Source organism: Trichogramma pretiosum, unplaced genomic scaffold (assembly GCF_000599845.2).
Source record: "Trichogramma pretiosum strain Unisexual culture from Peru unplaced genomic scaffold, Tpre_2.0 scaffold37, whole genome shotgun sequence".
Lineage (NCBI taxonomy): Eukaryota > Metazoa > Arthropoda > Insecta > Hymenoptera > Trichogrammatidae > Trichogramma > Trichogramma pretiosum.
Window position 1 is genome coordinate 700,877 of NW_019641622.1, and position 25,026 is coordinate 725,902.

Here is a 25,026-nt window from a genome sequence, read left to right on the forward strand (position 1 = left end):
TCGTGCGCAAGCTGCACAGAAGCCCTATACGAGCAACACATCAGTAGCAGCTAACAGCAGCAGCAGCAGCAGCAGAGGGAGCGAGAGCCTGAGAGAGGAGGCCGTCGGGAGCACGCGCGCGCTATCAAAAGCAGTAGTCCGCAACGAGCGGCCCTCTCGGTGACGGCTGCTACACGTAACTGCATTTTCTCTCCGCGAGCTTGTTATCGCAATATTGAAAAGATCGCCAGCGTATGTGTATTGTAAAACTGCCTGTGTGTCGAGTGAGTGCTTTTTGACACTGGCGAATCGAGTGCTCGGTGTACATACGTCGAGTCGTTCGAGATAACGAGTTGTTGATAAGCGACGAATCCGAGAGGAAAAAAAAATAGTAATAATGAGCAAATCTTCCGGATGTTTAAAAATTTTGTAAAAATCGAGAGTAACCGTGGGCGCGCTCGAGCACTCTTATACCCTCGCAAGTTTATACAGTGTAAAATAGAGAGAGAGAGAGAGAGTGAGTTTGTGGTGAGATAGAGAGAAGCACAGTTGGGCGCTTGCCTATACACATAACAACGTAACACAAAGGATCATCATGACGCTCGAGGACCCCTACTTTGTTGTCAAGGAGTAAGTGTTTCGTTTTCCTCGTCTATACATCCTTGTATCCATAGATGTGCCTGACTCTACGTGTGTATATATGCGTGTCCCTGTGCGTGTCCGTATAACGTAGCTGCACTTGCTGTGTTCTCTGTGTGCCTCTCCTGTGAATATATTATATACACAGCACTGTACGGCAAGAGAGAGAGAGAGAGAGAGAGAGAAAGAGACGCGTGCGCCAAAGCGAGGGCTAATCGTGCGTACGTCGATGGCCCTTTAAAGGGGGAGCGAAAAAAAAAATTGAGAGGAGCCCACAGGGCGTGCATAAGAGATGTACAAGTGTTTGTTTTCGAAACGGCAGCAGAAAGTTATCCTACAACTTTCTCTCTCTCTCACCCTCAAGACTCGCGGCGATCGATGTACTTTTTTCTCTTCCTTTTTCGTACGAATTGTAGCTACTGTTCTATATGCAGCGGCAACAGCAGCAGCAGCAGCCCCCTTTTCATTTCGAGTTTAGTGCGACAATTGTATAACTATACTCCAGACTCACGCAGTCAGTGTATAGGGGATGCGCCATGCATACGAAATATACTCCCGCTTTAACCCACTACCTGATTCCCTCTACAACTCGGTCGATTATTTCTTTTTTTCTTTTTTTTTTTTTACTATTTTATTTAAAAATTTTTTTACACATTTTTCGAGATATTTCCGTATGCGCAGCATCTGGGGCTCTTGTGCCGCTGTTTGTTCAACGACGAAGAGTGCGTACGTGTCAGCTGATTCGAGTGTTTGTATACACACACACACACACTTGCAACAAGCATACGCATGGAAAACAAATATTTGCTACAAAAATCGAATGCCTCTTGTAAATAAATAAATAAAATGCACGAATAGCGTTGCGGCTGAATAGTCGTGCGAAAGATAATCGTTGTGTCACGCATACAGAAGCGATAAGATCGACTCGTATGCGTAAGCAGCTATTGCGAGCCGCAAAAGTTTTATCGAGGCATTGAAAAATGAATTATTTTTAACGATTATGGTCGTTGTATACGCACCATTGACCTATTGATGCGCAAACAAGCGTATACAATATATAGATAATACGATACGCACAAAAGCTCATTCATAAAGCCATAACGCGCGTCGTTACATATCGCGTGCGTAACTCGAGGAGCTTCGCAGACTAACGAGTCCATTCATATACATATAAGCCGCGCGGATATCTGAGAGCGAGACGTTCATCGTCGCGTATATAATATGCTCGTGTAGTAGTAGCGGCACGCGTTATATGTACGCGAGGACAAAAAGCTCCGTTGATACTCGGCCAAGTGTAATTTGTCGGCCCGCACCGCGACTGCGGCTACGACGGCGGCAACGGCGAGATTGCGCCTTCGAGACAATAACGAGTTGACATTGTGTACACGCGCTATTACGATCTCTCGATGGATAATTTCTTGGGAAATATTTGAGGGAAAATTTACAGTCTCGTGAATATCTGGGGCTTTTGAACGCAGCGATCGCGACCATCATCCTATTTTCCGTAACTGCAGCTGGGGAGAGAGAGGGAGAGGAGGATATTGCTCGAGGGATGCAGAGTAGATGACATTCCGATCGATCCATTTTTTTCATATGTACGATATCTGCATACAAACTTTTTATCTTCCATCTCTCGTCGTGGCCTTTTTTTTTTTTTATTATTATTATTCTCTCTAGCTTCTTTTTCCAATTTTCCAATTGCACTGTGGCGGTGGCGACGGCGGCTGCCGCTGTCTATGCATAGTAATTAAGTACTCTCCACTGCATACATAGAATAATATAGTAGTTCATTGGCGGCCAATCCCTCGATAGCCATCCTCGGGCGGAGCTGCGACGACGACGTACGTGTACGCGCCGCAGGTGAAACCGTATCTTTTGTGATTTATGCTTTTTAATAATGAAAATGTACGTGCGAAACTCGACGAAGTCGAGAGAGTCTCGTATTACTTTTCGCTCGATTTTTAATCATTTTCACTCGCAGAAATTCGAGTCGGAACGATTTCTCTTTCTCGCGTTACCCGCTACGCATGTATTCTATTTCCCGTTGCAATGTAAACGCATTTATTCCAACTCTCATGATGGGGCTTTAGCTCGAAAAATCGTTTCGACGCATCCCGCGTACAACGCGATTACAAAAAAAGTATAAAAAAAATAAAAGAATCAAAAAACTTCCGAACCGATATTTGATCGTGCGCAAGCTCGTGTGTATCGCGTAAACCGCCTGCGGATATGAACTTTATGGACTGCACCCCGCGCGACTTCCTGAATTCTCTCTTTGTCTTTCTCTCTCTCGCGAGCGCCGGGGATAGATATAAAATTTTATATAGTACACGCGATAATGTACACACAGCACAACTATATGTACACCAGTCCCGCGCGCAACACTGTATATAATACTATAATAAGCCCCTGTGCTCGCGGCGCACGATAAATAATTTGCCTAAGGCTATTATACTAGGCGGTGAAAATATTTTCAGCTTTATAAGTGTACAAGAAATCCAATTGAACTCCACTCACTGCGCGTTATAGGTATCGGCTCCGAGCTTGCGATATAAATATACATGTATTTTTTTTGCGTTACGTAAGGAAGAGACGAGATGTGCAGCAGCAGCAAATTGTCCATGATCGTCACACGATTAAATTATGTCTATACGAGCTTTTATGTAGATACTATAAATACAAAATAAAAATACAACTTGTGGTCATATAGTTCTCTTCTTATCGTCGCTTGCGACAAATGTAATTGTAGAACGAATCGATGTAGGTCTAAGGCTATGACACATTGACCCCCCGAGCTTATGTGTCTTGTATATATGTTTTTATACGAGCCGCGCACGATCGTGTCACGCGATTAGGAGGATTTCGCACGCAGTAACATCCTTACCTCCCTAATAAAAACTTACGAGGCTCATACTCGCGATCGATTCGTTACTCGTGTACGCAACAACTTTGCAAGAAAAAATAGCTCGCGCGAGCTCACTCGCTCCGTGCGCAGTCGAGCCGATACATTCCCCGGCTTCATTCGATAAATTTTCAATTTTCAGGAATAGGGCAATAATTGTTTTTCTCGCCCAGATAGCTAAATTTCTCATTAACTCGTCGCGCGACAGACAGACGGGTCGTAGAGTGGGAGGTAGCGAGCGAGAGAGAGAGAGAGAGAGAGAACGATTGAACGAGAGCTTGCGAGCTTTTAAAACGGTCGATACTCATCGTAGTCCCTTATACACACTCGGTAACTACCTGAGCTTGTCTATATAGCATAGTATACACACAAACACACACACACTCGCTCGCTCGCTCGGACACCTTATAGCACACATTATTACCGTCTTTCTCTCTCTCTCTCTTGAGTTCGTATTTGTGTACGTATATACGCGGATCAACGTAGCGCCCGATGTGACATTGAACTCGTTAGCTCGTCGCTGGCGTCGGTCCGCCGCTAGATCTGCAAAAGCTCGAGCAGAAGCAGAAGAAGCTAGCGATAGAACACGCGCTTGCCGAAGACGTGCTTTACGCTGCGAGCACGAGAGCTTTCCCGGCAGCTGCAGGGGGGCAGGGCCATGCTAGCTGCTACTAGTAGTAGTATGTACACCGTCGTCGTCGTCGCGTGTTACTCCTTAATAACTCACGGTACACGGCTCGAGAGAGCTCGTGGAGCGCGTCGGGCTCTCGTTTTATTATTATTGTTATTATCGCGCCCTCGTCGTCGTCGGTGCTACGTAATAAACTGTCCAATACACGTGAGTGTATTAATCAAGCCTCTCGCGATGTACTCGATAAAGACGATAGAGCTGCTACACTGCTTTAATTGCAAATTTGTTAAAATATCTTCGAGAGCTTTTATATGTAGTATACGGTAAGGTCGCGCGCGTTGCCAATTGACGCGCCGCGCAACAGTCCTCTGGCTTATCGGCCGAGTCACGCGAGCTTTTATACGTATACCTTTATAGCGGCACATAATAGTCGAAAAGCGATAGACTTACGTATAACATGGCACACCTTATCCACGGTATATGTGCGTGGGCGCGAGTCAGGTAACTGCCCCAATTAAGATTCCTCATTAAATGAGCGAGGTGCGATATAGAAAATTCAAAGCTCGCCTTTTAATATCACAGCGAGCGAGTCTTTCGCATTTTTATGATTCCGATAAAATCGCCTTGCCTAACGAGAGTAAAAAGATGAAAAAAATGATAAATAACGATTCACTCGTATTAATTCACGTATAGGTATATATACGAAACTATTTATTCGTACGTCAATCTTAGCGTAATATTTTTTTTTCTTCGATGCTTTACAATTTACATATCGACGCTTATATAATATTTACAGGAGAACGATACACATATAAAAATCTGTATGTATTACATCTATAAGTATATAATACAAGATATAAAAATTAATGATAAAAATCGAGCGCGCGCGGGATTCGTCGTCGCCGTCGTCGTTCGCGCGCCCGTAATTACGCGAGATCGCAAGCTGCACGGAGCTTTTTTTTTCACTCGCTCAGGCTCTTATCGAGATCCAATTTGCCACGTCTCTCGAACAGGATTTTCTGACTCTTCGGCAGCAGCGTTATGCCGCACTCGCCCTCCAGATCGATGCTGCCCCCGCTCGGCGGCTTCAGCGTGTACCTCTTCAGTATGTTGCCGGCGAACAGGAACAGTATCATGCGGGCCAGCTCGTCACCGACGCACATTCGTTTGCCTGCGTGGGGGGATTGATGAAAAAAATAATTTTAATATACCGCCAAAAGAATGAAAAAAAATAAATATCAGTACCCGCTTGGAAGGGCAGGAAGGCGTCGGGCTTGGCCAAGCTTCCGTCGGGGGCGATGAATCGCTCGGGCTTGAATTTCTCGGGCTCCGGCCAGTACTCGGGGTTCATGTGTATCGCCCACTGCAGCGGCATGATCATGCTGCCCTTTGGCACGTGGTAATCGCCGATTTTCGTGTCCTACATCAGAAACGATATTACATATAATCAACGCGATTTATTTTCACAATTATATCCATACGGAAAACGACCGACCCTCAAGGTACCGTGGGGTATACCCGTGGGCACGACGCTCCTCATGCGCTGCGTCTCCATGATCGCGGCCTCGAGCCTGATGAGCTGGTCCCGATCCCTCAGCTCGACTCTCTCGGCACTGGCCGTCTCCACGTTGTCCAGGTGCTCCTGTATCTGCTGCTGCTCGAGCGGATTCGCCGCCATGAACAGGAGGAACCAGCGCAGAGTGGCGAGGGTCGTGTCGACGCCGGCGCCGAACATGTCGGCGAGCAGATACATCATCTGGGTGTCGGTGAACGAGCCCGCGGGCCGGCCCATCGCCTCGAGGCTGTTCTGCTGGGCGCAGAAGTTGCCGAGGAAGCTGTCCGCTTGCATGGCGCGCTCCAGCGCGTTCTGCGTCGTGGCCTCCTTCTTGGCGTCCTCGCGATACTTGGCCACGATCGCCCGATAGATCTCGTGCGTCTTGGCCTGGCCCTCGAGGATCGTGCGCATGGGCTTGTCAAAAGGTGGGACGTGTCTGCGAAAAACGACAAAGATTCGATCTGTCGTTGGCGAGATGAAAAGGCGCTCGAACGATTACCTCAAAAACGGCAAGAAATTCAGGGGTCCCGCGACGCCGATCAGCTTGACGCCCTCCTCCTGGGCCTTCTGCAGGAATATCCAGTCCTCGTCGTCCTCGGCGTAGACCTTGCCGAAGACGATGAGATTCATGAGATTGCCGATGCAGTGATGCAGCACGTCGAACGGATCGAACTCGGGCTCGTAAGCGGACTTGACGTACATCTGCTTAAGGGCCTCGTCGATGAACAACGCGATCTTGCCCTCCATCTTGTCGCGTCGCAGCCCCTCCGACTTCCTCATGCCGAAGTTCTTGAGGCACTGGGCGCTGAATTTGCGCTGCTCCTTCCACAATTCGCCCTCGGCGGCTATGAGGCCGTAGCCTTTCATGATGCCGTGGGTGAGGTAGAGGGGCGCGCGACCGCTGAAGACGTCGCGCGCGAATATCTCACGGACGAGGCGCGGATCCGTCACCAGGACCGTGTAGACGCTGCCCATGCGCAGCGAGCAGACCGGCCCGTGCTTCCAGGCGATTTGGGCCAGGCTCAGGTGGGGCGCTCCGGGATCGATCTGCAGCAGATTGCCGACGATCGGCAGTCCCCGAGGACCCGGTGGTGGACGTCTGTGCGTTGGCTCGCCGTAGAGGTAGTAGAGCAAGACCATCACGATGGCCGCTCCGATGAGGAAGGTCAGGAACATTTTGCCGATGTATTATCGATCGTTGTTTTATCGCGCGCCTGCGAATGTCTTGCGATGCATCGATCGGTATGTAATCAGTATATATCGAGATCGTCGCGTTGACGATCGGCCGCTGTTTCTTATCGCGTATTCTGAAACAAAATCGAGGCAAGTTAAATTAACGTTAAATAATTATCTCAACGTTTGCAAACACTCACGGAGCTCGTCGGGTATTATAATCGAACTGCTCGTCGCACACTCGGATCGTATAAACTACGTAATATAACGTTCCTCGCGCGCTCTCTGCGCCTCGTGTAAACCAAAACTCAAAGGGTAAATAGACGCGTTGTATACATCGGATATAATATAATAATACGTACATTCGTGTCAGAGACAGAGCAAGTAATAATCTCGGCTGCTCTTGAGTCGGGCACGTAGCAGCAGCAGTAGTAGTGGTACACAATACACAACAACAGCAGCAACAGCAGCACACGGTATTTGACGTCTCGATTTAATAATTCGCTTACTCTCACGAGACTCCTCGCGCGCTTCGCTAAATTTCGTTCTCAGATCTCTCTCTCTCTCTCTCTCTGTACTATATAGCACCAATAATGAAATAAACAGTCACTCGTATGCACGCGCGCGCATCGCGACACAGCGCCGTCTCTCACACGGTACAAAACTCTATACAAGTAAAAACGATTTTCGAATAAAATTCAAGGCACGGCATATTTTTTTTTATTTCATTTCGTTTTATATCGGATCATGATATTTTTATATCGTATGCATACGTGCAGCACGTTTAGTAGTAGTACACTATGTCCGGAGCAGCAAAGTGCTGACTAACCAGCGGCAACAGCAGCAGCAGCAGCAGCAGCACTGACCGAGACCGGCTTTGACTCAATATATATATGTAATACCGGAGTTGTCTCTCTCGGCGGCGTTGATACTGCATTTAAGGTGCTATACGAGGCGTTTCGGATATAACCGGTGTCTCATGCACGCTTTTACGTGCACGCACACACACTCGTGCATAAAGCGAGCGACGTACGTATGGATCGTCTTATTAGAGATTCATGCGCGCGAGGCGCCGTGTGTAAAACTCGTTTCGTCGTCTGTATATATGTAATGTAGAAGGAAGACCGCACGATTTCTCTCTCGAGCTCGAGCGAGAAGATATTACGAGACTAAATTTAGATTAAACTTCGTTCCTTTAACGTCCTGACGTAATCTCGACATGCTTCTTTCTTCCTATCTTTTTTTTTCGCCTTTTCAAGTAAATCCTTTTACTTTTTTTTTCTTCCTTCATCTGTCTCTCTCAATGTTTCTACAATTTCACCGAATCAGCGAGTATATTATTGTACATCCCTGCAGGCGACCGCGCGGATAGACACGTACTAATACGCTGCTTTCCATCTTGCTTCGACCTCTTTCTCGATCGCCCAATTTCTTATACTTGCTCTTGTTCTTTGACGATTTTTAATACCTCGCGAAATAAAAAATAATAGTCCAGAGAGATAGCGTAAAATTGTAACGTATTACGTACGCGTGCTTTTTCGTATTTTATTATAGGCGCCAATCGCTGTGCTTTCCGAACAGATCTGCATTATGCATCTCTCTTAGCCTTTAGCCCAGATCTTTCGCTCGACTTTATTTTTCATCGATAATGCTATTCCAACGTATGCGCATTTGTATATAGTTTATATATGTACATATACCCGCGACGTCGCGACTGACAGTGTAAGCGCGACACCTATAATGTATCCTAATCTCGACCGAGAATCTGTTGCATGTTTTCCACGTTTATAATACGCCTCTCTTTCTCTCTTCACCCTTGGGACCAGAGACGATAAATAATTCTCGTCTTATCTCACCATTCTTCAAACGTTTATATCGTGTGCTTTTGTGTTCTGTGCTTGCAGCGAGGTGTCCAAGGCGCTGACCAAGACGCGCGACCTGTTCACGCGGCTGGACGAGCTCAAGCAGGTGGTGTCGCGCTGCGGCAATCTCAGCGTGCCCGCCACGCCGACCCTGGTCAACACGGGCCTGCCGATGATCATCAACGCCCAGGAGGAGCTCGAGTGGACCAACACGGAGATCAAGAACGCCCTGAGATCGATCGACTGGGACCTCGAGGACCTCGAGGATACGATCTATATCCTTTTTTATCTACAATCTCGAGGAATAATTCATTGTTATTGTTTCGAACTTTTCGAGCTTTTCTTCTCTTTCTCTGCTCGAGCTTGCAGCAGCAGCAGCTTGTGTGTATACTGTATAATGCAAAACGCGCGTGACCCTGTTTTCTTTGATAATATCGTTCGTTTATTTTATTTCGCCCCGCGCGCAATAAACGAAAGCCGGCACGGCGTGGATACTTTTTTTTCTGTGTCGCGTTTGCTATACGTTTATATTCTTTTCGCTGCGGAGGGGTGTAAGCCTATACTGTACAGGCGAAACGGGGTCGAGCCAAGTTATTTTGTTTTCTTTTTTTTTTTTGTAGGAGGAGGAGACGCAGGGTTGGTGGTGATACAATTGGATACGGCAATTGTTTCTCTTTTCTATTGTAAGAGAGGAGATTTTAAAGAAAAGGTTCCAACAGTTATAAATGTGCTGCAGTGTACTCCGTTGTCTCGCTGCAGAGACCGACTGTCTCCAATCGAAAACCATTAGCTTCGGTTGTTATTATTAATCCAAAAGCCATCATCACTTAGCGGAGATGGGCTGACAATTATTTATCACCTTGAAATCTCACACTTAAATTGACTGAAAAATTAACCTGTTTTTCATTTTAAAATGTGGAATGCCTGCTATAAACAAAGCAGCTTTTTTAATATTAAAAAGCTACCATAAAAAAAAAGTGCGAAAATACTCAGGTGTCAATTGCTTTGGCATTCAATACAATGACGAGCTCAATTTGTAAAGACATAACAATATAATATGGTCAACAACTAAAAAATTTTGTTACATAAGTTTATTTTTATGAGGAAAAAACTCGTCTACAATAATTATAAAGGATGGTTCATTTTAAAGCAACAAACACGGATCTGAAAGCTCCAATATACGACACCGATCCTTTGATGATCTGTGGAATGAAATATTTTGATTACATTTAGCCTTGAAATTATTGAAGGGACAATAATTCAGTTTACCAAACTGCAGGTTTCAATATGCAAAGGGGTTAGTGGCCCACACGTTATAACGAAGTCTTTCATTGATCTTGTCATTATTAATAATAAAAACAATCTAACTTTCGGTGGATAATTGTACCATTTGATACAATAACTGAATAAAATTTTTAACTTTTATAAATATTAACTTCCATAATTAATGTAAGAATTAAAACTTTCAAATCTCATTTACCTTTCATAAAAAAAATCTCTAGTAGAATCACTTAATAATTGACTTGGAACACATATGGCAATATTTATGATAATATGTGCCATAAATGCCATTAAAATTTTCCCAGCTGTTGCTTTATTTTAATCCCATAACATTGCAAACTAAATTAATTACAAAATTCTTAATTCCGTTATTAAAACGTTCTTAATTCTCTACTCGAACTCGAGGAGTCAAGTAGAGAGTTTTTTCGGGTACTCTCTTTTTTTTTGAGTACTCGAGTTTTTTTAGATAATCGCGTTTTTTTCGAGTATGTTATAATAAGTATTTACCCAAGTACCAAGTAAAACGATGTTAACCCGTCTGATACCAAGAGACCCTATTTTTGACTTATTTTTCCACGCGTTATTTTTTCATGAAAACGTAGTCAAATTAATGTAGAAATACAATATTTTATGGGATTTTTATCGCTCTTTTCAAATCTGGCGTCAGATTTACGATATATGCAACCGTTTTAAAAATACATTTGTTTAAACAAAAAAAAACGTGGTTTTTGAACATTTTTTCTCAAAATGATCGTTTTTTTCACCACGATTACGCATTCGGATCGGCTTGAAACTCTGGATCTGGTGGCATACAGGCCTAAACTAAAAGTTAGCGGCGTTGGTTCATCCAGATTCAAGATGGCAGCCACCAAAACAGCTGATTGTAGCCGAAAATGTAAAAGAAAGCTTTGGTATTTTTTTATTCGGTAAGAATGGACTCTACGAAAAAATTTTATAAGACAAAAAGTGTTTAGAATTGATAAAAGAATACGTATAAATTTTTTTAGAATTTTTCGGATGATTTTGAAAATTTTTGGATATGGATATTTTATAAAAATTTTCAAAATCATCCGAAAAATTCTGAAAAAATTTACACGCGTTCTTTGATCAATTCTAAGCACTTTTTGTTCTATAACATTTTTTCGTACAGTCCATTCTTACTGAGTAAAAAAACGCCAAAGCATTATAACTTGTACAGTAGCGTCCTGTAGTGCATATTTTTTTACTGGATAAAAATAGACTGTACGAAAAAATGTTATAGAACAAAAAGTGCTTAGAATTGATCAAAGAACGCGTGTAAATTTTTTCAGAATTTTTCGGATGATTTTGAAAATTTTTATAAAATATCCATATCCAAAAATTTTCAAAATCATCCGAAAAATTCTAAAAAAATTTATACGTATTCTTTTATCAATTCTAAACACTTTTTGTCTTATAAAATTTTTTCGTAGAGTCCATTCTTACCGAATAAAAAAATACCAAAGCTTTCTTTTACATTTTCGGCTACAATCAGCTGTTTTGGTGGCTGCCATCTTGAATCTGGATGAACCAACGCCGCTAACTTTTAGTTTAGGCCTGTATGCCACCAGATCCAGAGTTTCAAGCCGATCCGAATGCGTAATCGTGGTGAAAAAAACGATCATTTTGAGAAAAAATGTTCAAAAACCACGTTTTTTTTTGTTTAAACAAATGTATTTTTAAAACGGTTGCATATATCGTAAATCTGACGCCAGATTTGAAAAGAGCGATAAAAATCCCATAAAATATCGTATTTCTACATTAATTTGACTACGTTTTCATGAAAAAATAACGCGTGGAAAAATAAGTCAAAAATAGGGTCTCTTGGTATCAGACGGGTTAATAGAAATTCCAAACACTATAATGAAATTAATGGAACTTGACATATAATAAAATTGTTTGAAAAGCCTAAAATACATATTACGAATTTCAAGAGAAAAGATATTAAAAAATACTGCTTTTAGAAATATTTTAATTTAAAAAATAACGAACTTGATACAGTTTTGATGTTGACGACTTATTGCTCTGATTTTTCTATAAATGAAATTGCTTGCAGTACAATTAAGTACCCAATTCCGATGCTCGTACTCGACGTCCATTTTGTTTCAAGTAGTATCTAGAGTATAAATTGAGATATACTTATAAATTAATGGTGCAATTTACTAAGACTTAGCATACATCAAGCATTGAATCTCTCCAATAATGAGTTCTACTAGTAAGCATTGAAGATAATTCAAAAGTGCAAATATCAAGAAACAAATACATACAATAATGATCTGAAATGCAAAAATAAAGGTAAAATATTTATCTTCATCGAAGAAGTATGCGAGTTTTAAGGGCAGAATCGTTGATAATGGTTTATCATCTGGTAAGAGTAAAATTTGAATAACTACTGGAGCTATAGACCAATTTGCAAAAAATGGTATAGCCGATACTGAAAAATAATTGGGCTTGATTCGCTTTCATCTTCAAAAAAAAAAAAAAAATTATTACCTATTTCAAAAACAACATTTTTAACAATAACATGCGAGAAAATTGCGTATTGCTGCATTTTTAATGGATTGATTGTCCGAAATCGTTAGTGACTTTACATTTTTTGACATTTTATTACATTTTACAATTTAATTTGATAGTTTTAATATCTACGTTTACTCTTTCTCGAACAATTTTTTTCCCGTCGGGGATGAAAAAAAAATATAGTAAAAAATGTTCTTCTTTTTTCATATTTCCCCGCTTCGTATTCTTCCCAATAGCGGACACTTCCCAATAGCGGACAGTTTTCCAGGTTTTATGGGTGTCCACTATAGAGAGATTTCACTGTATAGCTACTGCTCTATTGAGTATTTTTATTATTTTTTTTTGGCCGACAGCATCATTGCCTTGAAATAATCTTGTTGTTGTTGCCATAACCTTGATAATTTAAAAAATATGAAGCATCCCGTGTTATTGGTCCAAAATTATATAATTTTTATAATATAATTCATGTACCATAGCATCGTTGAAAATTATGAAAATGTAACAAGATAACAACGCCGTAAAAACAACAAATTGAAAGATGTTATCGATCACAGCAAAACTAATTAAATCGTTCTCTTTGAGTACCATTCGAATTTTAAAGCCCTAGGAATACATATTTTCATTAAAAAATTAGTTAATATTCCATTTGAATATTCCTACTTACACTTGAAATGCATGCAACAACTAGGCATAGAATAATGAACGATCTTCCAATTAATTGTACGTATTTTTTTTGTAATGGCCACATGAAGGTGGCCTATAATGTTTTTATAAACAGGGGATGTGAGACATATTAGTAATTTTCAAGAATTTTAAAACCACTTCATTTTGTTGAAAGATTTCGTCGCTATGAATCATGATTCCAAAAAAATTCTCGAATTTTTTAAACAAGTTTTGAAACGAGTAAAATAATACTCTCAGTAAATTAAATGCACCACTGAAAATTTACACAATTTGAACATATGTGAGTACAATACAGTAACTATCATAACGAAAGTATAAAGCTACTATTAAATCTTCATTTGCAGAGCAATGCAGAGATGTATAACTTTTAATAAAGTATATAATATATTATACAGGGATCAATTTACCGAGCTTTTTTATTTTTGTTTTTACTTTTTAAAAAGTCACAAATAAATAAAAGAAAACCAGAGAAAGAGACTGACAGACAGACAATAGAGCGTTGTCTGAACGAAAAATTATTCATTGCACAATTTACTTTATCAATTCCTCGTCGTTTCCTTAACATTTCTCTTCGATAATTACGTATCGTCGAGAAGAATCCGAGCAAATTCAAAACTGACCACAAGGAATTAGCCGTCCGTCGCATGTTCATCGACCACACGCGCAAAGAGCTCAAGGTAAGTCGAACAAATAACGATAACGACAAATGTTTTGTTTTTATTTTAAAAATAGTATAGCAAATTTATTACGTCGTTTCGTGTCCTTTGACATTACACAATATAGTACAAAATTGCTCTCTTCTTTTTCCAGATCATGAAGGACAGAATGAACATAAACAGGGACAGAGATCGCGACCCATCCGTCAGACAGGTACGTGTCGCTGTCATTTTTCGTAGCATATAACATTATTATAAACGTTATTACAAAGACCAAATAACATTGTCGTCGTATTTATAATCAACTTTGGTACTTGCAAACGCGTGAAAAAGATCTATTAACATATTATTTTATATTTTATATGAAGGTGTATATTGGGTGGGTGTGTCGCTTTTCAGTTGATTGAGCGACGTGCAGTACTACGTTTCACATTATGCATTATTTATATAATATTATAATTTGTTTTGCGAACAATATATTGCTCGGGTTAATACTTCGTTATCAATTACCTTAAGAGTTAGTATCAAAAATTCCTTAATCTTTATCGGTTTAGTACAGGTTCGCGTTTACTTTTATCAACTACATATGTAAAAAGCATTAGAAATAATTTTAGTCGAGTATATAAAAATATTCCATCGAAAATCAATTGGTTCGTTAGCATGTATATTTGCGTAATATAGCCACCGTTATACATACTCTCGTTATTGAAAAATATAATACAGTAAAAAGTCGACTACTTCATGCGTTTAATTGGGTATGCACGTGAACGAATGATTTTTTTTTCTGTCGCGTTTCAAACAACGTGTACAGTGTGTATGTGTGTGTGTGTGTGTGTGAATGTTGTGCTCGAAAGCTTTTATTGCCTCGCTTGACGGTATATACGAAAAGTGTGCAAAATTAATGCAGTAAAAAGCAAAAGTTCACTTTCATTACAATCTGAAACTCTCAGATGAGAAAAAAAGCGGATGTACTCTCGTACTGAGCAAATTGACCGAATTATAAACTCGGTGCAGTAGAGAGAGAAGACCTCATAATTCGTCACTCTCGTATTAGCGTAACACGCATAATAAAGTGCTACGTTAAAAAAGCAAAATAATGATAATAATCGATCACATTTTGCACGTGAATAATTTGGTTGTGTTTATTTTTTTCTTATAAATAAATTCATTTTTTATTAAAAAAAAATCATACATTACATTGAATAAAAAAAATAAAATAAACGAATAACGTCGATTTTCTCAGTACTCGAGAAACAATCATCTAATCATTCAGATGTAAAATAAAGTCTTATCAAAGGACGGAATTGTTTTTTTTTTCGTTTTGACGTAAAACTGCAGTCGCAGAGTAAAAAATATATCTATATCATATTTATACAGCAAACAGGCAACGAGAGACTTTCGTCGAGAGACTTGATCCCGAAGATCTTCGCAAATCCATTCGCTATTGACATACACAATCGAGAAAACAATATTTTTCTAAGTTTCGCGTAATTAATAAAAATTATACATTACATGTATACAAATAAAAATAATACATTTCTATAGTTAAAAAACAAACAAAAAAACATTATCTAACTCTTGATTACGATCTAACGAGAAGACTACGTTTTTTTATGTTTTTTACGTTTGAGATTCATTAGTTATAATACCGCTCGAAAGCTCTCCTTGTCTCCTTTTTTTGGGCATTTAACTGCGCAGATAAACAATATTAGATAAAAATAGGCTTCTCTATAAACAGGCGGAAGGTAAATAAATCATTTATAAAAAGAAATCTAACGCGAGCGCATTGGTAAAATTGGCATTGCCCTCGTCCTAAAATCAAATGAACCACTCCTTTCGCTTTTGCACTTGATGCCCGGTCGCCGAGTTGACGACCGCCGAGTCCGGGTCCAGGGCGATCTCCGCGCCCTTGTCCTCCTGCGTCAGGTACTCTCCCTTGTGACGCGACATGTAGCGACCGATCAGCACGGCCATGATCACCAGCATCAGCAGAATGATGGCCAGCACGCTGCCGAGTATGGCGGTGTCGGTCTCGTTGTAGGCGGCGCGCACTTTGTCCTCGTCGAGATCCGGTGGTGGCCTCGTCTCCATCATGCCCGGCGGATGGGTGATCGGTTCTACGCCGCAGAAGTCCTCGGTCAGTTGGCCGCCCAGCGATTTAACGTTGCCCGGGCCGTTCTCCTGGAAGAGCAGCTTGAGCGGGTAGATGTCGTCGAACTCGACCCTCGACACGCAGCCCGTGAAACCCTCGGTCATCGACTCGTTCTTGCCGATGTACATGTATTGGATGTTGTTGAATTGGGCGTCGGCCGACGCCTTGATGTTGAAGTGGAATTCCTTGGGCTCGTAATTGTCGACCTGCATCACCAATGTCGAGCCGGAATTCTTACGACTGATTCTCACATCGTGGTACTGGCCGAGACCAAAGTGCTTGCCAGGATAGATGACTTCTTGCCTCTCGAAGCCGAAGTCGAAGACGACCCTCAAGTATCCGCTGTTCGACACCATGATAGTCATGTACTCGCCGGAGATGTTGGACGACAGGCCAAGCAGGAAGCCTCTGGGATTGGTGGTGGTGAAGCCGACTCGTATCTTCTCGGTGATGGTCGAGCGCCAACTGCCCGAGAAGTCGTACTTGATCATGGAGTTTTGTCGGAGATTTACACCGATCTCGTCGGCGCAGATGGGTCCCTTGAAGGCCGTCCACCTGCAGTCGCACCAGTAGCCGTCGTAGCGCTCGTGGCAGGTGCCGTTGTTGAGGCAGGGATTGCTCTCGCAGCGACCCACGCAGCCCTCGCTCACGCCGTACAGTCCTCGCCTGGCAGCGCCTCGTAGATCCTGCAGCTTGCCGTTCAGCAGCAGGGACCTGATGCAGCCCACGTAGCCGTCCCTGTACTCGGTGGTGGCGCCCACGACCAGGTCGGAGGTGAGGTGCAGCCCGCGCACCGGGCCCGGTGGCTCGCGCACCTCGTTCTTGAAGGCGCCGTCGATGACGATTCGGGCCTCCTTGCGATTCCTCTCCACGGAGACGCTGTGCCAGTTGTCGTCGGCGAGCTTAGCCGAGGTCTGCACGCTCACCGTCACCGGGCTGCCGCCCGATCGGTACTGGAAGTGTATCTGATTGCCGCTGATGATGGAGATCTTGATGTAGTCGGTAGGGCCGCGACTGTGAATGATCACGGCGTTGTCCTGGGTCGTCTTGAACTCGAAGTAGATGTCACCGCTGTGGCCCATGTCGAAGGGCTGCAGATTGACCGTGGCGTCGGCGATGCGGAAGGTCACCACGTTGGTGGAGAAGTCGTCGCCCTCGCAGACCAGCGGCCCGAGCGTGTACATGCCCTCCTTCTCGTCGAGGGCCGTGCCGGTGTCGCCGAATCTCAGCTGCTTGACGGGCAGATGATCCTTCTCGGTGATGTCGCCGGCGTCCTCGAACCAGCCCTCGAGGTCGCTGTCGCAGTTGCACCACTTCTCCGGTCGGGCGCAGTTGCCCAGAATGCCGCACTCGCACTTGCGCGAGCCCGGCAGAGCACCGCCCCAGTAGTCCATCTTCTGATTGCTACGACTCACCCACCAGGAGTTGGGCTGGAAGTTCTCGCTTTGGACCACGGGGGTGTTGAAGAGCCGCGAGTGCTTGCAGGAGTAGCTGATGCGCTGCCGGCAGACGTGCGACCTGTTGATGAACGCCTCGATCTGATCGAGGTCGGCGTCGTAGTGTATGTCCTGGACGAAGCTGCCGGGCTCCTCGAAGCCGTCGACGGGCGTCGAGTGCTCGTTGCTGTGGCGCAAGATCGTCGTCACCCGGCCGTCGGCGAAGAACTCGCAGGTCACGGGGAAAGGCTTGAGAGGACCGCTGCCGTCCACGTCGATCTTGATCTCGGTCTTCTGATTGCTCGAGTTGGGCCCCTTGCGATGATCCTCGCACGACAGCGGATTCAGCGAGGTGTGGCAGACGGCGCCCGAGTAGCCGGTGTTGGAGCAGTCGCAGAAGAATTCGTCGCTGTTCTGCGAGCACACGCCCAGATGCTTGCACGGATTGGGATTGCAGCGATCGACCATCTGGCAGGCGTCGAACACGATCGACGACTTGCAGCAGTACTCGTCGTCCTTCCAGTCGGTCGGCAGCTTGTAATTGCCGTCGATCTGAATGACTCGCATGCAGCCGATGAAGCCGCGCTCGTTGCTGTCTTTCTTGCCACCGATGTAGTAGTGAGCGCCGGTGATGATCTCCATCTGACGCGTTGTTTTCATTGGCCGCCCGTCAACGTTGAGCACGAGGCTGTTTTTGGCAAGCGTGAGAATGACTTCGTGCCACTTTCCGTCGTTGAACATCTCGTCGAAGTTGTCGAGAATGGCCTTTTTGGCTCCCTGTCCTATTCCGTACTGCTCGGTGTTGCTTTTGGAAATTTCAACTTTCAACTTTCCTTCCTCCAGGAACAATTTGACGTGTCCAGCAGAGAAGAACTTGTGGTACATGATGATTCCCTGGTCTACGTATGTCCTGAAGGACAGAGAAATATTCAAGGATGTCATACCTTCGTAGCCTTTGAGTTTAGCATAAGATGCCGATGTGAGAAAAGTGACAGGAATAATTGGTGGTTCGGGGCAACTGTAGGTAGTGTGAATTGTTTGATAGCGCCAGTTTTCACCATTGAGTTCTAGCTCTTGAAGTTCTCTGATCATGTTTGTTCTGTTGAAAAACAAATTTTCAATACATCCAGTGAAATTCTGATTGACCACTAAACCTTCTTGTTTGTTGGGAACTCCACCGATATAAAATGCTCTATTTAAATCAAGCCTCTGGAATTCACCTTGGACACGACCATTGATTAAGACTCTGTCGACAGAGAAAGCAATGTCTTTGCGATTCCTGGAGAACACAACATCATGCCACATATTATCATCCAACAAACTGCCAACTGACAAACTTGTCTTGACACCAGAGCCAAGATCAATATTCAGTAGCATTCTATTATCACGAAGTTGCAAGGCAAAGAAATCACCTTGAGAGCCTCTGGAGTACATAAGAACTCCATCTGCATTGTTGGTCTTGAAACGAAATCTCAAAGAATGTCTCTCTGTTTCCAGAGGAGTTCTGAGCAGGTCCCATTTTACCAAGGATGTACCATTGAAAGAGAGGACGCGAGAATCATATTCGCATCCGTAAAGCTCAACTCTCATGGCAATCCTGTCAGTCCAGCGAGTAGGATTGATCCTGATCCACTGAGCAATAATAGGCACTTCAAACTTGTTTATTTTTACAGTATCCCCATCTCTGTTTCCCTTGAACATTTTGACATTTCCATCTACATCCTTGTAATCAGAGTAGTCAAGGCCATTGGTACCGTAGCTAATACTGTACTCCTGGACGAACTGATTGTAATGCGCTCTGCCTTGAGTCGCAATGGAAGTAATATTCATCACTTGTCTGAGATCAATGGTGAGATATTGTCCGAAATCGGACACTTGCGACATCCAAACGTTGGGCCCGTAGAGTCGCGCATTATTGGCTCCTCGCTCCGTATCGGAAGTCGTGGCTTTGAGTATGGCCTTCTCGAGCAACGGATAGCCGCAGTAATCGTAGTCGTAAGCCCGACAGGTCGTGGCCAAAAAAAGCAGGCCCGATGCAAGTAGCATCAGCGATGCACCCGTCAACGAAGCCATCTCGTAGTCGCGCTGCACTGACTTTTGAGAGACGACGATTTTCCAGAACAGCAGCAGCAGCCGCTAATTTTAGAGAAAAATTCTGCACGGGCACACTACACCGTATTATAACACGCGCACACACACGAAGAGAGCGTCACACGGAATTAGCGTGGAGCATCGTTTTTTGTCACGCTGGGCTCTCGCCTAAACTACAACACTTGGTCGACCTCGTCAAAATCTGTTGTGTTTCTTCACTGTCTTGGAGTGATCTCAGTGACAAAATCGTGCGTAAACAAGCGTAACAGTAGCAGCATCGGCAGTGACAGTAGCAGCAGCAGAAGGGGCGACGTCTCCCATGACTAATGCCTCGCAGAATGCACACAACTACTACTACTATTGCCTATCATAACTATCTGCACTTATCGGAGCAGCAGGTTATGGTAGTCGTAGCAGCCAGCCGCGCGTTATATACGTAGTAAAGGCGATTGATCAATAAAATCTGCTCCGCGAGCAATGGCCCCTTTTTTCTATCACATACACAGCTCACGAGCGCGTCTAGCACACGCGCGTGTGGAGGTAACGTTTTTTTTTTTGGCTCTCGTGTATATTATTTTACGCAAGAGCGAGAGATACACAGCACTCACTCCCGAAGATAGACACTTTTCTTTTTTCTTTCTTTGTATATTTATAAACGCGGCGTCGAAAAATTGGTGCGTGCCAGTTTCTGCGGTGATGTGTGGTGGCCACGCCACGCGTTATTCTTCTCGCAATTTTGCTGGTCCGGTGTATAATATAAACTTCTTCACTTCGCGCTCCGCGTATATAAAACGGTGCCACACCTAAAGCCAGTCACATCGCACACACAGCAAGGTATATTACCAGCGTTGCCTCAATTGAGCGGCCGCGCGCGCGTTACATCTATAGTTTGCGTATATAGTATGTATAGCGAAGAGAGAATTTTTTTTAACTCTCTCTCTCTCTCTCTCTCTCGCTCCTACTCTGCGAACGACTGCGAGTAGTGGACGCGCTGCTGCTGCTCCGGCCACGGACTGTGTGTGAGTAGTAAAGGTATCGGATAGGATGCCGTGCAAAATGTAGCGCGTGCACTGCACAGGAGCGGCGGTTTGAATGGCGGAGCAGTAGCGACATCTATTACGCTATACCATTAACGTGAGAAGGTGTGTAGTACAGTACAGTATGTGTTATTATTGCCAAGTGGCGGATGCCGCTGCTGTAAATAAATGTATACAAATACGCGCTCCCTTTAAAAAATAACCCGTGTGTCAGGGGATCGTGGGATACCTGAGAAATTGGCATTGTTCGGCGTGTGCATTTTTCGCTGCAGACGCCGGCGGCCGAGGGGTGAAAGTAGCTAAACGGCGTCCGGCGGCGCGGCGAAGATGATACTTATCGTATATACGTGCCGGGGATGCTGTGCGGCGCAGTACATAGTAAATCGACACAAAGCCGGCTGCTGTAGACATAGGTATATACCGTACGTATATAGATACTGAAAGTAAGGGGATGAGAGTTACTGCACACACACACATAATATCGACGCGCGATGCGATGCTGCGCTAGTAGCGGCCGTACGTTTTATTTGCCCTCGGCTTGGCAACGGTATAGGCAGGGGATTATGTTCCAATATGTATAGAGATATATATACCTGCAGCAGTGACAACGACGTCGACGCGAGACACGATTCTTTGCTCTTTTGCGGCTTATACGAGTGCACATTTGTGCCGCCGATCGCAATCATTATACGAGGGGGGAACGTGAATTTTGTGCTTTGATTTGTGTATGACGTTGCGATTCTCGCGCACGCACGGCGAAAGACTCCCCTTTCTCACGCATTATGTACAATATAATGCCGCATAATACTCGCTGTATATTATATAATGCTTGATTCGCGACTTTTCACACGCGTTTACGGAATTCGAATATTTCCTGGGACCTTTCAAGGGTGGACGATACATAACGTATTAATCAGAGCCCGGCGCCAATGTCTGTTCGCCTTGATCCGGTTTATTGGCGACAAACCAAAAAGTCGATACAGCTTAGTATTTTATTGTTATTTTGTTTTTCTTCTAGAGCACGACGAACGACAACGACACGGCGAGTAGGGTGACGCCGATCAAGGCGCCGCCCCAGGGTCACAATCACGCCCAGGCCAAGTACAGCAAGCTCCAGACGGCGGAGCCCGGCGAGGACGACATGAGCAGCCCGCACCGGATGTGTCTGCAGGACGCCATGTGCAATCCGAATTATCGGCTGCCCGGCATGACGCTGGCCGCGCCGAAGAAGCTCACGCACTCGCAGAGCGACAATACGGGCATACTCAAGACCGTCTCGAGGCAGATCGGGTCGCAGGATCTGGACGAGCGACAAGTGTGAGTGTACCTCTGTGCAGCAGGAGTACTTTCGCGATCTATTATTATGCTATTTTTTTTTTTATTTTTATTGTATTTCTTTACAGGATGCTGGACGATCTCGGCAACGAGATGGAAATCATCACGGACTCCAAGTACGACACGACCATGTCCAAGATGGCGCGGGTCTTTCAGCTGAGCAACGGCAACTACAAGAACAAGTACGCGCCGGCCCCGACGCAGGCCAACATGACGCCGCCCCATCATCGGCGCAACTTCGGCGGCAAGCAGCAGCAGCTCGACAACGATTACAATCGGCAGATTCCGAATCCCTGCTCGATAGCGTCCACCATAACCAATTGTTTTTACATATGCAATAGAAATTAATTAGATAGCTACTATTAATGCAATTAATAGACCGTATTACACATTATGAGCTTTCGCGAATGGGCGATTAATTAATTATCTATTATTATTAGCGATTATTGATTTTCATCGTTATATAGATAATGTAGATGTATTGTATGTGTGTGTAATAGAGCGCAGCGACGATTTACCGAATAGTCTTATTATACATTATTAATATAGCGTATACATGTGTTCATAAATTACTATAACGATTTTTTCATCTATTATAAGTTTTCTAGTCGATAGATCGTAAATTGTTGTATTTGTTTCCGTTATTTTGTTGACTTTTTTCGATTATCGCGATGAAGATCCGTCTATCGTTTGAAGGAGCTTGTCTTTTTTTCGACTTATTTTTCAAATATTATATTGAAGCTAGCTCGTAACTCTACCATAGGTAGAATTTAGTGAAGTAATTTTTAAAAAGCTCTAATTACGAAATCATAACAACAACAACAACAACAACAACCAAAACCACAAAAATTGAACGGAGCAATATAGTTTATTTGTGCTTCGCGTTCGGTCCATTAGTTTATAAGTTAATTGCTGATTACGAATTTCTATATATGATACGCGTATTATAATTATTATAAATTTCAATCGACATAACGAACGGGACATTCACAGAGGTGATATATATTAGTTGATGTATTTTTGAAGTAAATACGCACTTTTTATGGATTATCCAATGAAACCTAAAAGAGATTCTTTCTTTTTGTCTCACTCTTTTTTTTTCTTTTCTGCGAATCAAAGATGAGAAAAGAAGAAAATAAAATAAAAACGCCTACGTAACTGTTAATCCAGTATAAAAATAGTTATGATCGTTGTAGCGATGTAATAGCAGCGTATAAAAAGTAAATCAATACTAAGATTAAAGTATATTTCTTAGGGAAAATATATATACGAAAAATATATATATGAGGAAAAACAAAAAACGTGTCCATGCCAAAAAATTGTCCATTGTATGCCAAACGTCATAAAAAAACGAATACATTATAGTAAGAAAATAAGGAAGGTAGGGAGCAGCAACGAGTGCAGCAGTGATTATAAAAGTTTGCACGATTTACTCGTGTTGAACACTTACAATTATTACGTAAATAATAATAATAAATATTAACACAAAGTAAACAAATTATTTTCATCTCAGAAAATCAAATACGATGATGCGATAGACAAGGGAAAAAATCAATAAACTCAATCTATATTACTATAGTAACATTAAATTACTAATAGCGTGTACTTAAATAAATCACCAGAGTCCAAGCGTATTTTACTGTGAAGTTTTATCTATTTTTACGGAATATGTAATCGAACTGATCGTTATTATGAAAATATTTACGCGGTACTTGTAAGCGTGCGGAGGATAATGCGGGCAGTAAATTGTCAAAAAATGTAGAGCCAGAGAGAACCGCAACGCATCCATGTCTTATTTGCTCTCGATTTTTCCGGATAAATTTTCAAAACTTATACTCAGCATTTACTTAAGTTATTACTTCGCGTATACTTGTAACCGAAGATATTTTTAGTGCATTAGTTACTGTAAAAATGTTCATTTTTGTAATTCTTAAATAATATAAGTACTATTTTTTTAGCAATTCTAGTCAATTCAATCCGTCTATGAACACGAATAACTTGGAATCTACTTAAATAAGTCACTCTCGTTCTTAACAAAGACTTCGTTTGTACTTGATTTCAATTGTTCAGGAACGATGACCATTTGTCCAAAAGTACATTTAAGGGCCAAAGTACGTTAGTATGTATGTTTGATAATGAATTATTTTTTCTGAATTTTTTGTTAAAATTAAATAAGAATAATACACTCACTCACAAACACACACTCATTATACACATTAAAAAACTATTAAATTAGCATTCAAAAGTGTGTTTAGTGATTTTGTATCTCAGCAATGTACATTGGTGACTGTTACTAATGCATATACTTTAGGCAAAGGTAAAAGGAAGAGATGTAATTTATAAATACACCTTGTTGACTCGATATGTAGATTTACTGTATTGATTAATAAAACTACATGGAACTAGTTTTACAAATTATGCACGTGATTTTTGCTTTAATTTTTTCTTCATTATCATAGTGTTCTAGACAATTAGTCACAGCGTAAGTATAAAAATGAAATTTATTAAACGATTAGATGTTTATATATTGATGTTACTTTTTCTCAAATTGTTTTTTGTTCTTTCATCTTTGTACTATGTAAACTAGCGTAAATTAAAATGAATCTTATTATTTTTATAAAAGTAAAAACGTATGAGAAAGAAATTCGATACGCAACATAGAGTTTAACGATTATATATGGGTCAAGTTCAAAATTTAAAAAAAAATCCCTGCGGACGCGGTCCACGGATTTTTCTGAAATTTTGGTGTGTTATAGTACACCCACTCCCGCTATAAACGTCGATTTTGTATTTATATTTATTCTGAAGCTCTGAACTAATTAAAAAATCTGAAAAAATTCATGAAGGTACTTTTCAACAATCCAAACAACCTTGAATTTTTTCAGATTATTTGAGAGCTTCAGGCCTTCAGGAAAAATTATTGAAAATTGAAATTATTTTATTTTGTCTTCCGAATTTCGCATTAATCTTTATGATGTTCTAGATTGAGCTAGGAAGCTCCAATCAAAAACTTGAAACGGTCAAAATTTATTAAAATTTGACAAGGAATTAAAAAAAAATATTTTTAAATATTTTTAC

At 42.4% G+C, this 25,026-nt stretch overlaps 3 protein-coding genes across 3 annotated transcripts; 1 reads left to right on the top strand and 2 right to left on the bottom strand.

Moving 5' to 3' along the window:
• The first annotated feature begins 87 nt into the window (after positions 1-87).
• Positions 88-24,366, top strand: LOC106649659 (syntaxin-6). Its single transcript, XM_014367188.2, has 6 exons — positions 88-609; positions 8,784-9,016; positions 13,824-13,918; positions 14,052-14,111; positions 21,632-21,930; positions 22,017-24,366. The coding sequence occupies exons 1-6, from the start codon at positions 575-577 to the stop codon at positions 22,294-22,296; spliced, it is 1,002 nt and encodes a 333-aa protein (XP_014222674.1). The 5' UTR covers positions 88-574; the 3' UTR covers positions 22,297-24,366.
• On the bottom strand, positions 4,834-7,399 carry LOC106649658 (cytochrome P450 306a1). The gene is made up of 5 exons (XM_014367187.2): positions 7,080-7,399; positions 6,206-7,013; positions 5,647-6,142; positions 5,397-5,571; positions 4,834-5,322 (listed from the first exon to the last, which is right to left on the bottom strand). The coding sequence occupies exons 2-5, from the start codon at positions 6,880-6,882 to the stop codon at positions 5,114-5,116; spliced, it is 1,557 nt and encodes a 518-aa protein (XP_014222673.1). The 5' UTR covers positions 6,883-7,013; positions 7,080-7,399; the 3' UTR covers positions 4,834-5,113.
• Positions 14,122-20,624, bottom strand: LOC106649657 (neurexin-4). Its single transcript, XM_014367185.2, has one exon. It carries the CDS (start codon positions 19,556-19,558, stop codon positions 15,716-15,718), a length of 3,843 nt encoding a protein of 1,280 aa, XP_014222671.1. The 5' UTR covers positions 19,559-20,624; the 3' UTR covers positions 14,122-15,715.
• Positions 24,367-25,026: the final 660 nt, after the last annotated feature.